General features: G+C 43.7%; 1 protein-coding gene across 1 annotated transcript in view; it reads left to right on the forward strand.

The window, feature by feature from the left end:
• Positions 1 to 14,081, forward strand: part of ANO6 (anoctamin 6) — an 89,596-nt gene that overhangs the window by 67,800 nt on the left and 7,715 nt on the right. The window contains exons 15-17 of the mRNA XM_015409771.1: positions 1,613 to 1,710; positions 3,177 to 3,307; positions 4,009 to 4,214. Of these exons, the coding sequence (XP_015265257.1) occupies positions 1,613 to 1,710; positions 3,177 to 3,307; positions 4,009 to 4,214 (435 nt within the window). The remainder of the gene's footprint in view (positions 1 to 1,612; positions 1,711 to 3,176; positions 3,308 to 4,008; positions 4,215 to 14,081) is intronic.

A 14,081-nucleotide genomic window follows, 5' to 3' on the forward strand; every position in this document is an offset into this window, starting at 1 on the left:
GCTTCCTGCAAGGCCTCCCGGTTACTGAAGGTGTAAGTAATTTGGGGAGAGGCAGCAATGCAAGATTCACAGTTAGACTCTGAGAGGGGGGGGGTTGGATACCCAGTGATGTCCTTGGAAACATGCCATTTCCATCCATGGAAATGTGCCAGCTTTAGAATTAGCTTAGAAATACTATGCATTTTATCCTCCCCCCCCAAAAAACCCCACAACTGTTGCTAGTTGAGTTCATTCCAGATAGGTGGGGGTGGGTTGCCATCACTGTTCCCTCTAAGCTGAGTTAGTGTGAGCTAGCTCACAGTTTTTTAGCCTCCGGCTCACACATTTTTGTCTTAGCTCAGGAAACATGGCTGCAGAGCAAGCTAATTTATGCAGCAGGCAAATTGCTCGCCCACAACTTTAATGCCAGTCACTCACAAAGTAGAATTTTTGCTCACAAGACTCCACAGCTTAGAGGGAACATTGGTTGCCATTACTAATTGAAAGCAAATAGTCTGAAGACTGCTGCTAATATTCAATTAGAATAATTTCTAATTATGTTACTTTACACAGTGTTATGGATACAACAAGGGGCAATACTCCTATGGAAAATATTGCCATCATTTTTTGTGCTACTATTCTGAAACTGTAAAAGACTTTGAAATTGTCTCAGTCCAAAAAACAAACAAACAAACAAAAACACAGGCCTAGATCCAGCTAGCTTTTTTACTCCGTCTCACCTAATTCACTCCCCACTCTGGCCCCCTGCGTCACATGCCTTTCATCCATGGGAGCTTTTAATCATAAGCTTAACAGTTTGCCACATAGACCTCCTAAAATCTTACTTTATTTTATTTTACAAAATTTAGATTCCACCTTTCTGCCATTACAAGGGCCACTAAAGAAGCTAAGAAATTTAAACATACATAATAAACTGCAGGCTGTGGAAGGTCAATAGTTCAGCAGTTCGAGACCCGGGTGCCGCATGATGGAGTGAGCTCCCATCTCTAGTTCCAGCTCCTGCCAACATAGCAGTTCGAAAGCGTTCCGTGCACCTTGGTGTTTAGTCATGCCGGCCACATGACCACGGAAATGTCTTCGGACAGCGCTGGCTCTTCGGCTTTGAAACAGAGATGAGCACCGCAACCCTAGAGTCGGACTCGACTGGCTTTCGAGCAAGGGAACCTTTACCTTTTACCTTTAATAAAATAATATTTCAACCTCCCCCCCCCAAAAAAAAAACATACACCATAAAAATAATGCAGAACAGCTCTGACCTGGAGAGCCCAGGCAAGCCCAGTCTCATCAGATCTCAGAAGCTAAGCAGAGCCCCGACCCCAGCAAGTACTTGGAAGGGAGACCTTAAAGGAATACCAGAGGCGGGACGCAGAGGCAGGCTAATCAAGCCACCTCTCTGAAAATGTCCAAGCCTCAGTAGGGGTTGCCGGAAGTCACCATGACTTCCAGGCACGCAAGCATGCACACACACACACCAAAAATAATAATAACTCAGAACAGAGTTAAAATACATACAAAGATATAAAACAACAATTAAAACATTGGTTAGGAATGGTCCCTGGGGGAATGCCTTGTAAAATATAAAGTGTTTTACTCCTGCCTATTTCATCCTTAGTGTGATCCGGGTGGATGTCTTCTTGAACTTACAACACAACTGACAATAGTAATGGGAGGCAAAGCAATCTGGAATAACATTCAAGAAGTGCTTCTTCCGTAAGTAAATATGGCTGAAAAGTTAGTTGCTGCCATATTGACATACAGCTTTTTAGTCTGTTTAATCTGCTTTATTTATTTATTTTACACATGCATACACACTAACAGCCCGGGGGAGTTACTGTTTGCATTCAGTCATCTTTGAAAGGTGTGATATCAGTACATACAAATAGTTTATTGGGATATTATACATTTTCTTATTTTAAACATTTATCAATATATTCATTTTATAGGAGTTGCATCCCACAGTTGCAGCATGCAAGAGTTTATACCATTAATCTATATAAATATATTTGTGCAAAATGTTAAACCAGTTGTCAAACCATTTTTGAAGTTATTATCTACATTTTATATATATAAAGAGCTGGGGTCTGTACAGATGGGCAAATTTACACTATGAGGCCAGCTGCTGCTATGATTTAGAGTTCAGCAAACTCAGGGAAAATGTTTGCAGAAAACATTCCGTTAAAAAAAAATTAATTGGACGGGGGTCTCCCTTGCCTATTAATAGGTTGTCACCATTGTTAATAGCATATAAAAGACAAGGTCAGCTTTTAAGAAGATATGTTCTGAAGTCTGTCATTTTTGTACTTACTAACAACTTATTTGTTAAGAGCAAGCATAAGAAGCCATGGAAATAAAGCAAACATTTTAAAATTGATTAAATGAATGGATTCTGAGATGAAAGCTTAAAACAGCTAAGATTTCTTGGACAACAGTTCAACTGGCCTCCCTGCAGTTAGTAAATAGGATTAATTGGCTCAATATAGATGTTTCAGAGCCAGATTGATTACTTACAGACTCAGTTACTCTGAACTGAGGAAATGATCTTCGAGTGGTAATCTGTGCAGGTACACACACATGTGTGGGACTGCACAGAGAACATGAAGAAGATCTTTAGTTCCTGTTAACTACTCTGTAAACAAATATTGTCTACCTCATCTACACAGAATTTCACTATTATCCTGTACTGAGCAAAGGATAGGTTCTGTCATTGTATTGATTCACAGTAAATTCTAAAATTACGTTACTGCATAAGTGAGCTCTCAAACCTAATCTGAATCTGGCCCTCATGAGGAGGAGGAGAACTAGTTTTTATACCTTGCTTTCCTCTATTTTAAGGAATTTCAGTGTGGCTTACAATCTCCTTTCCCTTCCTCTCCCCACAACAGGCACCTTGTGAGGTAGGTAGGTCTGAGAGAGTTCTGAGGGAACTGTGAATGGCCCAAGGTAGTTAGAGTTGCCCCCACTGCTGTGTGAGCCAGGGAGCCATTGGTGGCTGCTCTGTAGGCTTGCGGATGGGCAAGTAAGCAAGTGAGCAGCCCAGCAAGGGAGGGGGGAACAAAGAGATGGGATCCCACAAGAAGTCTTGCAGTCCCCTGCTTGTTATTCCATCAGAACAAAATATTTATGATAGCACACTCCTTAAAAGATAGACTAAATCTTGGCATGATCCAAACTCATAGATGGTTGAAGAATCTGATCGGAAGATGTTGCACCGCTGCTCGGTCAGAAGTTATTGTCCCGCGCTGGGAACAGGACTACCACCTGCAACCGATTGGCAAACTTGGATTGTTTTATGAGTATCTTGAAATGGGTAAGCCAGCAATTTGTTTTGTGGCATAATCTGAATCCAAAAACATTTCTATAAGTCCACTAAATAAATCAATAAGACTGAAGAAATAAACATTTAAAAACTTGTAAAAAGTTGGAAAGCTAGATTTTTTCTTGAGTTTGATATTTTTTTAAAAAAAGTTTGTACGCAAAGAAGTTCCCTGGGGTTGTATGCGAGACATTAGACATGCTGATGAGAAACATGATTAAGCTCATATGAGTGCAGTGGTCTTTATCAGCAGCAGAATATTCCTCATGCACAATACAGAATCCCAACAAGCCCGTGGCGCATTCTCTTGATGAGAGCCCTACACATGTAAGGCTTTGGCTCATGCTCAAGATAGCTATATTAGCTTTTGTGTAAATGCTAACATCTAAATGATATATTGCTGCTTTCTTGCATCAAGAAATAAACGTATGGCCAAAGGATACTTGGAAGTGTCAAAAAAATCTGCAGTGATGAGTACCACAGATTCTGTTTCATAATTTTTTTTTCTTTCCTTGAGGGTTGCAGAATGTCTGTACTCAGTAGTTCCACATTTCTGGGATGTAACAGCCCATGTTTATGATGTTTGGGCAACCTAGAGCAGATCTGTGGTTAACCACAGGGATACACTGCTCTGACCTCTGAAAAGGCAGAGTGTTAATGTTATCACCATTGCATGTTGTGTTTTTCTTTGACAGTTATACAGTTTGGATTTGTGACCTTATTTGTGGCATCATTTCCCCTGGCACCCCTCCTGGCTCTTATTAACAATTTGCTGGAAATACGTGTGGATGCCTGGAAGATTACAACACAGTTCAGGCGTATGATTCCCCAGAAAGCTCAGGACATAGGAGCATGGCAGCCTATCATGCAAGGAATAGCTATTCTTGCCGTGGTCACAAATGTAAGTGCATTCTTTTTAAAATATATATATATATATATATTATTTAAACCAAAATATATTGGTAACAACATCCAACAATATAAAATAAAAAGATATGAACAAAGGGATACTAGGAGAAACTGGGTAATACGGACAAAATGTAAGTGCATTCTTAAAGCAACTACAGTTTGTACCTTAAATTTCAGCTCTTTCGGTCAGGAAGGTAATCTTTAGTCCAATTTTTATACTTTCACTGTCTGTATTTTCTTTTTACTTTGTCAACAATATGCTGACAAAGTGGTTAGAATGTCAGACTAGGACCAGGAACAACCAGGTTTGATCCTCCTCCTTTCATGGAAGCTTGCTGGGTGACCCATCATAATTTTCAGCAAGCAAGCATTCCATCTTAACTTGTTCTTGTAGAAACAAAAGCTGATGAGGTTCCAAAGAAAGAGAAGCACAGCCACTTAGAGGCAGCCACCACTCCTTTTGTAGACACATGTACTTTGCCCATTGTATAAATGCCAATTCCAGCTGGTCAGATTTCCTTATCCCCACAGCCTGCTATCAATCTCAAATCATTTGTTGTTGTTGTTCAGTCGCACAGTCGAGTCCAACTCTTCGCGACCCCATGGACCAGATCACGCCAGGCCTTCCGGTATTCCGCCGTCCTCTGAAGTTTGCTCAATTTCATGTTTGTTGCATCTATGACACTGTCTAACCATCTCATCCTTTGCCGTCCCCGTCTTTTTTGACCTTCAATCTTTCCCACCATCAGGGTCTTCTCCAGTGAGTGCTCCCTTCTCATTTGGTGGCCAAAGTATTTGAGCTTCAGTTTCATGATCTGGCCTTCCAGGGAACAGTCAGGGTTGATGTCTTTTAGGATTGACTGATTTGATCTTCTTGCAGTCCAAGGGACTCTCAAGAGTCTTCTCCAGCACCATAGTTCAAAAGAATCTATTCTTTGGCGCTCGGCCTTCCTTATAGTCCAACTCTCGCAGCCATACATGACTACTGGGAATACCATTGCTTTGACCATGCGAACTTTTGTTGGCAGGGTGATGTCTCTACTTTTTATCACGCTGTTTAGGTTCACCATCACTTTCCTCCCAAGGAGCAGGCGTCTTTTAATTTCATGGCTGCTGTCACAGTCTGCGGTGATCTGGGCTCCCAGGAATGTGAAGTCTGTCACTACTTCCATGACTTCCCCTTGTATTTGCCAAGGAGTGATGGGGCCAGATGCCATGCTCTTAGTTTTTTTGATGTTGAGCTTCAAGCTCACTTTTGCGCTCTCCTCTTTTACCCTGAGCAAGAGGCTCTTTAGGTCCTCTTCACTTTCTGCCATTAGAGTGGTATCGTCTGCATATCTGAGGTTGTTGATCAAATCAAATCATGCTTGGTCTCATTCCCAGGGAATCTCATCAGATCAGTCAGATACATCACCCAGACCTCAATGGATTTAGAAGGGTGTAACCCTGCTTAGGATGGTGCTGTGACTCCAGCAATTATACTAGGCCACTACTACTACTACTGCTACTACTGCTACTATGGTGTCAATTCACAACCAGCTCATGGTGACTCTAGGACCATGGGGTTTTTATGGCAAGAGATGAGCAGAAGTAGTTTGCCATTGTCTTCCTCTGCATAGCAACTCCAGTCTTCCTTGGTGGTCTTCCATCCAAATACTAACCATGGCCAACCCTGATCAGCTTCCAGGCTTTGATGAGATCAGGCTAGGCTAGGCTACCAGGCTGCTAGGAAGCCAAAAAGTGGAATAATGGGTTCTCAGGATAGTTAATTCAGAATACTCTGGAATGGGACAGGACAGCCTTGTCTTCTTTCTCACATCTTAATTATAGAAGAAGCATCAGAGAATGTTGGCCACTATCAATCACCTTCTCAGAGCAATGCCATTACCAAACTGGTTCTGCAAGAAGACTTGGAATATTTCATCCAAACCCTCAGAGGACCAATCTGTCAGGAACTCCAAAGATTTTAGATTTTTTAAATGGGGGAGAGCAAACCATGTATGTAGCCCTGAGCTCCTTGGAGGAAGAGAGGAATTAAAATGTTCTAGTTAAATAGGTCGAATTAATCTTCCTTGGTCTCCCCTAAGAAGTGGGTATCGCATGCATACTGAGCTTCAGGATAAATTTGGCAATATATAACTACTAGGAGTAAGGCCCTTTGTGGCTGGTGGGGCAGATGAGGGAAGGGGAAAATAGAGGGAGGCAAGCCATGTTTATTTCCTTCTGCTTAGCTATAAGGCAGGCCTGTCTCAAGTCCTTTTGCTGCCCCAAGTGGGTAGTATGGGAGGACAACCTCATGGTAACAGGTATGGTTCCCTCCACCCCTGACTTATGTTGATTTGGGGTTATGCAGTGGCAGCTAAGGTAGAAAAGCACCTCCCCTATGCCATGTCTTCTGGGTTCCATAGCCAGTTACAGAGTTGCCAACTCTGGGTAGTGAAATACCTGTAGATTTGAGGGGTACAGCCTGGGGAGGGCAGGGTTTGGGGTGGGGAGGGACCTCAGCAGGGTATAATGCCATAGAGTCCACTGCCCAAAGCAGCCATTGTAATAGCTGGGAAATTTTCTGGGGGGGAAATGATGTGCTGTGGCTGGGGAACACAGTGATTTCTGGGAGATCTCCAGGCCCCACAGGGAGATTGGCAACTCCAGTGACCATTTAAGGGAAGATTGGGATATGTATTTTGGCAACTCCAGTTGACTGTTTAAGGGAGAACTGGGATATGTATTTTACCTCAGGAGACATTCAATGACTCCCAACAGCAACAACAAACTGTTTAGAATGTTAGAGGCAAAGGCCAATTAGGCCACATATGCAAATGACCTCTGTGTTCCAAGCGGCTATTGGGGGGAGAAGAACAGCAAACTGTTTAGAATATTGGAGGCAAGACTCAGGCAATGCAGCCAGTGGATAGGGACAGCTTCTGAGTGTCAAATCAGGGAGCCAACTGATTTGGGATCATGTAGAATGTTCCAGAGAGTGCCACTACCAAAACAGAATTATTATATAGAGAGATACCATTCTGGGGACACTGTAGATTCACCTTGCTCATTCAAGGGGTGAAGCTCCTTCACAGTGTGGCATACTAAAGCCCTGTTCAAGAAGATTTGCAAGGAAACAACTGGGCCTGCAACACTGGTGTAAATTAACCCTCCAGCCATGTTTATGCTTACTTAAATTCTTCAGGATAATATGATGCAAAATTGACAGCATCCTATCTCAGCCTCCTATTCCATCGCCAGGAGATGATAAACAAAAATAATATCCGAGGACTATGAAGAGATCTGTCCAAGTAGAACAACTAGGACTGCAGCATTTAGTTGTTTAATCAATTACATTAATTGACAAAAAACATTTTATTTTGTTAAAAAGCTGTCCCTAGTTAACTTTTCTTTTTTTAAGTAGTTAAAGACTGAACTGTGTTAAAAAATGACCAGTCTCTCGCAGCATATTCGCTCCTTTGAACAAAAGATTATGCCTGCTGTAAACAAAGAAAATATTTTTTCTCTTGATCCAGTGTTTATTCAAATGCAAATATATGCAAGTTTAAGTGATCAATTACCATTTTCCCCCGCCAGCTGATAGCCTAGTGACAGCATTTATAGTGACTGGAAAATGAACAGTTTTGTAAGACAAGTCTGGTAGCTTTGCCACCAACAGAGGTTCTCACTAACTGTAAATCTGTGCTTTTCTGATTTAGTGCTTCTTTTACAGAATATATTATTTCTTTCCATTTCACATACTAGTTTCTATGATACCCACAGAGCTACAAGTGGCTATTGTGCAAAACTATCTTGGAACAAGCAGTTCATCCAACTTAGCTGGCCTCAGTATACCAGAACATGTTGCCAATTTTAAAACCAGTTTTCATTTGTTCTGATATAAATGGAAAAAATATTATAACTTGGAAAATGGAGATCAGTTTTTCTTCTAGTATGATTCTCTAAAACTATGGATCAGAGATGAGGGAAATGTTTCTTTTTTGAATGCAAAGAATAATTAATTATACTTATGTCCCTCTGGCTGTATACAACACATCTGGAAATAATTTGAAATGAGGCTGAAAGTGAAAGTTTTTGTGAAAAGTACCTTGTACAAGGAAGGCAGTATCACTGTGCAAATAAAATACTTTGAATTCAGACATTCTTTTTTTAAGTTTGTAAAGGAAAAATAGTGAAATATTTTTATACTGGGGAGTACCAGGAATGCAGAATATTGTAACTACCATTTATTAACATTTTGCTTAACATAGAAGAGATTTTCCTAATCTTTGTTTCTGTGATGTCTCTGTGATAACCATTGTGACACGTGATGTTCCCATAGTAGATGTTTCTTTTGAAACCCACTAAGGGTTTATCATGATGTGACAAAAGAGAGTGGTCTGAAGACACTTGACATAGTTTTGTCTCTGAAGCTAAGTAGGCTGGGACTGGCTAATAATTGGGTCATCAAGACCCCAAAAGCATTACTTGCAGCTTCTTGAAGAAGAATCAGGGTACATTTTTTAAGAAGAAGAGAAGAAGAGATTGGATGTATACCCCGCCCTTCACTCGGAGTCTCAGAGCAGCTTATGAACTCCTTTCCCTTCCCCTCCCCACAACAGACACCCTGTGAGGTAGGTGGAGCTGAGAGAGCTCTTTTGAGAACTGCTCTTTCAGGGACAGCTCCGACAGAATTATGGCTTGCCCAGGATCATCCAGCAGCTGCAAGTGGAGGAGTGAAGAACATAAAAAGGACTTCCGGTTTTTGGTGGCATGATGGCGGACGTGACCCTGGTGAGCTCCCGGGGTCACGATCTGAACGCCAGTGGCTAGGAGGGGGGAGGCAACTGTTCGCTACCCCCCCAGAGCCCTTTGGGATAGGGCTCCTAGCCAGGGGGCTTTTGAGGGATTGCCTCTTCAACTGGCTCGATGCAAGGGAATTGAGGCTTCCCTCCGCCCTGAAGGTCCTACCGCTGTGCAGCTGAATGACTTAAGAGTCGCTGACCGGGACAAGCGCATGAAGATCAAGCGATATACACGTACCTCAAGTGGGTCTAGAGACCAATGATAAACTGTGGGTTGAGTTGAAAGCAGAACACTGAGCTTCGGCGAGAAAGCTCCTCTGATTTAAGCAACCGTGGGGGGGAGGGGAACTCCCAGACGCGAAATCCAAACAGAGCATTTTAAAAAGAGGGTGCTGGATGTACTTCCTTTGGGAAGTAGAAGTCCAAGACCAGAAGCTACCAATGAGCTTTCACAGCTATTAGCTGAATCATTGTGCCCTCTGCTGGACCAGATGACAAACATCATTCAGCAATTGGTTACTTTGAACCAGAATTTTGCTGCACAACAATTGGAACTGAATGAGACTAAGAAATTAACAAAGCAAACAGCAGAAACACTGAAGGAAGTTAATGCCAAATCTAAAAGGTTAAAAAACATGTACAGGAGTTGGAAAAGAGAAGAATTACTGATGAATCTCAGCTTTTGCAACTACAAATGGAAAAAGCAAGCTTCATCCTGAGATTCCAAGGGGTTCCTGAGACAAAAGGAGATAATCTAAAACAAGTTTTAGGCGATTTACTTGCACCAGTGGCAGATTTGAAAATGGAATATCTTCAAAGCGAAATGGATGTGGTCTACATATCATATTCGGAATATATTAAGAAAAATAATCTGCCTGGAGAAATAGTGATTCTCTAAAAGACATGTGAGGGATCAAATCTTGAAAACAACATCAGGTACACCCCTGAAAATCAACGGTAATACCATATGGATACTAAAAGACATTCCATTTGAAATTTTAAAAAAGAGGAAGAAATTCAAAGTCTTGGCATTGTTTTTACAAACAAACAACATACAGTACAAATGGCTGGTTCCCGAAAGTTTACTCTTCAGAATAAATGAGAAAAAAGAAAGACTTGACTCTGTTAAGTAAGCAAATGAGTTCTTGAAGCAGCAACTGGGAAGGTCCAAAGAAGACAACAAAGATGACGACCAGAGTAAAGAAAGCGCTGCAAACTCTTCTTCAACTTCGGAGGAGGTCTCTGATTCAGAGTTCGGGGCTGCGGCCCCCAAAAGAGACTATAATTTGAGGAAAAGAAATGCCAAGAAATGAGATGCTGAGGAACTCTGAATTCCACCTTTAAGACGCTACATTTATCTTTGATGCTTTTGTGATTGCCTTAAACAGTAATTGATATCGGGTTTGGGGGAATATAGGCTAGAGTTAAACATTCAAGTTCATTGTATTATTAATAGATTAATCATTTTATAAGCTTATGTAATGATCTTTACTACTTGGGTTTTTAGTGGTTAACTTTTCTTTCTCCCGTAGATATTAGATTCCCCTCCCTATTTTCTGTGTAGTTTATAGAAAAGCAATAAAAAAAAATCCCCTTCAGGCCCCCCCCAAAAAAGAAGAACATAAAAAGAGCTCTGCTAGATCAGGCCAGTGGTCTGTCTAGCATCCTATCTAGCACAGTGGCCAGCCAGTTACCTTGGAGCAGCAACAGGATAGAGGAGGAGGAGACTGGATTTATACCCTGCTCTTCACTCGGAGTCTCAGAGTGGCTTACAAACTCCTTCCCCTCCCCACAACAGACACCCTGTGAGGTAGATGCCCTTTTAAGGACAGTTCTGACAGAACTATGGATTGCCCAAGGTCATCCAGAAGCTACAAGTGGAGGAGTGGGGAATCAAACCCGGTTCTCTTAGATTAGAGTCCGCGCACTTAACCACTACACCAAACTGACCAAGACTTTCCCTTGATGTTGCCTCCTGGCACCGGTATTCAGAGGTTTGCTGCCCATGAATATGGAGGTTCCCCTTATTCCCCATGGCTACTATCAGGGGTCATTTCATAGAAAAAGAGGTGCAGGAGCTCATTAGCATAACTCATTAGCATAGCTTATTTTCATATGCCACACCCCCTGACATCACCAGAACTGTGTCAGAAAGCAACACCCACCACTCAGGCTCCACTGGACTGTTTTGAATTGCTAGCTGCAGAGGAGGAAGAGCTTGTACCTGAATAAACCTTGGTCTTAAAGGTGCCACTGGACTGTTTTGAATTCGTAGCTATGCGGGACGGGGAAACGCGCAGATCTGCCCTCATAGAGGAGGGAGAGCTTGTACCCATAAGCATCAACTTCATGAGGGCTGGGGAGCTAGCGCCATCCCTGAACTTTCTGAGCCCCCCTGGGGGCAACTAGCACCAGACAGAGCCTTGCCGCCACCCCCCACCCTATTTTGAAAGCAGAGGAGTTTTTCCCTCCGCTTTCTGTCGGATAGGTTGGGACTGGGAGGGAAGTCAGGGCAGGGGCTTGCTTTCTGGAAGCTAAGCCCCACCCCCCAGCTCCCAGCAGCCCTCAGTTCAGTCTGGAGGAGATGGAGCCTGGAGACTGCTGCAGATGTCTTCACCTTCACTGCTTTCCCGTGCAGGCAGACTGCAGAGAAAGGTGAGGACTGGAGCTGGCTGGGGCGGGGGATGTTTTCAGGAGTGGGGGTGAACTGGGCAGCCATGCAGGGGAATCGCGAATCCTAGAGTAGGAGGGAGGGAGCGAAGAGCAAAGTTGGGCACAAGTCAGTGGCCACATAAATTTCCTGACTCAAGAGGGATCTCGAATCTGGTGAGTCAGAAGAGGGGCAAAGTCGAGGAACTCCGTTTGGTGTGGGAGTTCAGCCCTTCGGATTCCCCCACCCTTTTTATGGGGCTCCTGGAGGTGGCAGATGCAATATCCTGAGCGCCCCCCCCCCATTATATAAGCCCAACAGCTGGCCAGGGAGCTCCTCATATTCTATAGTCACCCTGCCTCTCGCTGAGGGTCGCCAGCTTTCACCTTCGGTCTCTCCAGCAGGCTCCTTAACCGCCCAGTCAGCCAGGGGAATGTGATTTCCCTCTGGGCTGTGAGAAAGCCTCACCTGCCCATTTACATGCACTGCACCTCCACGCAAGAGACTTTCTCCTGGCCAGCTAGCAACTCCGCTCTCTGGGTGAGGTCTGGGTGGGTGTACAGCCCCCCCTTCAGTTCCCTTCCACGTGGGGGTTATTCCTCAGGAGCCACCCCCGACTTTGGCTGTTCAGATGAATTGGAGTCTCAAGAGGAAGTGCGACACTCTTTTCCGGGTCCAGCTTTCCCCTCCCCCATTCCTTCGCTAGTCAGGCTTGAATGCACCCAAAAGCCAGTGGTGGGACCTGGCAGGCTTCGTGGTGAAGCGTTTAGTGAAAGAGAGATGGGGGGAAAGAGGGGAGCTGCAAAGGGCATTTCCACACAGGTTCCATGTTGTTTGGAAGAGGGTTTTCTTTCTTTCTTTCTTGTATCTCCTCTGGCTGTTCTCTGTTCTTCAAGACTAACAAAATGTGTGGCAGGGTAGGAGCTTGGTGGGGGTGGGGGTGCGTGCACATGTGCTTGTGAGCAGGAGGATTCCTTGGCACCAGAATGCGCTCTTGCAGAACCTCCCTTTCCATCTCTCCCCTCCCCTCCCTCTCCTTTCTGTATTTTCTGTCTCCCCATCTATTTTCTTTCTTTCTTTCCTCCCCATCTATTTACTTTTTCCCCATCTCTCTCCTTCCTTCCTTCCTCTCTCCTCATCTATTTGCTTTCTTTCCACCTCTCCCCTCCCTCCCTCCCTCCCTTGCTAAAATAGCCCTAGTTAGGGTTGCTAGGTTCCCCCTGGCCACCTCTGGGGGATGAGGGGAAGGGTGGCCCAATCCAGGTTAGGAAGGTCCTGGAGATTTGGGAATGGAGTCTGGGGAGAACAGGGACCTCAATGGGGCACAATACCATAGAGTCCACCCCTCCAGAACATCAATTTTTTTCCAGGGAAACTGATCTCTGTAGACTGGAGATGAGCTGTAATTCCAGGGGATACCCAGGTCCTACCTGGAGGCTGGCATCCTTAGCTCTAGTGCTGAAATTGGAAGCCCTGGTTCTGATGTGCTGCATTGAAACCACTGGCATTGGCTTGCATTTGCCAAATCACCCCGCTTCGTATAGGATGAACAACAGCCAGGTGGAGGAGGGGAGGGGTGTCATTCTACCAAAAATGAAGAGTGTTTGGATTTCTCTGTGAATCTGAGGACAGGAACTGGCACTGAAGTGAGATTGGAAAAAAGTGTGTGGCTTTCTGAAAACCCTTGTGCTACAGTAATAATTATGCTACAATACTGTTTGTTGGTCTTAAAGGTGCTACTGAGCTTTTTACTATTTTGTATGTTATGGCAGTGATAGGAGAGCCAATTGAGCTGTGGGTCCATCTCATGCTACTGACAGTAGTTACATTTAGGCCTTGCCCAAATGGTTCTAGGCATTAAAGCGCACTTGCCCTGTGGTGATGGAAAGTGCTAGCAAGTCATAGCCAATTTATGGTAACCCTGTAGGGTTTTCAAGGCAAGAGACATTCAAGGATGATTTGCCATTGCCTGATTCTGCATCATGTTCCTGGTATTCCTTGGAGTTCTCCCATCCAAATACTAGTCAGAACTGACCCTGCTTAGCTTCCAAAATCTGATGAGATCAGGCTAACCTGAGCCATCTGGGTCCATGGCATGGTGCTGTGTGGGTGCTGCCCAAGCAATCATCTTCAACCTATTTTTGGGAGCCACAATCATTAGGAAAGAGCCATGTGATAGAAGTGTAATATTAATTTACTCATAGTTGCAAGAGCCAATAAGATTTGTGTTTGATGGGGGATTGGGCAAATTGATCTAAGGAACTGAAAGAAGAGAAAGTATTAGCAAGCTCAGTGGTTAAGGATTTGGATAGAGCTCTTTATAGTCCAATCCTGAGGACACTTCCCTGGGAGTAAGCCCGCTTGGATAGACCTCAGTAGGATGTCTCTGTTAGATTGATGAGAAATTGTTATAGGAAGGGGG

This window comes from Gekko japonicus, unplaced genomic scaffold, assembly GCF_001447785.1.
Source record: "Gekko japonicus isolate JY-2015 unplaced genomic scaffold, Gekko_japonicus_V1.1 scaffold4, whole genome shotgun sequence".
Classification (NCBI taxonomy): domain Eukaryota; kingdom Metazoa; phylum Chordata; class Lepidosauria; order Squamata; family Gekkonidae; genus Gekko; species Gekko japonicus.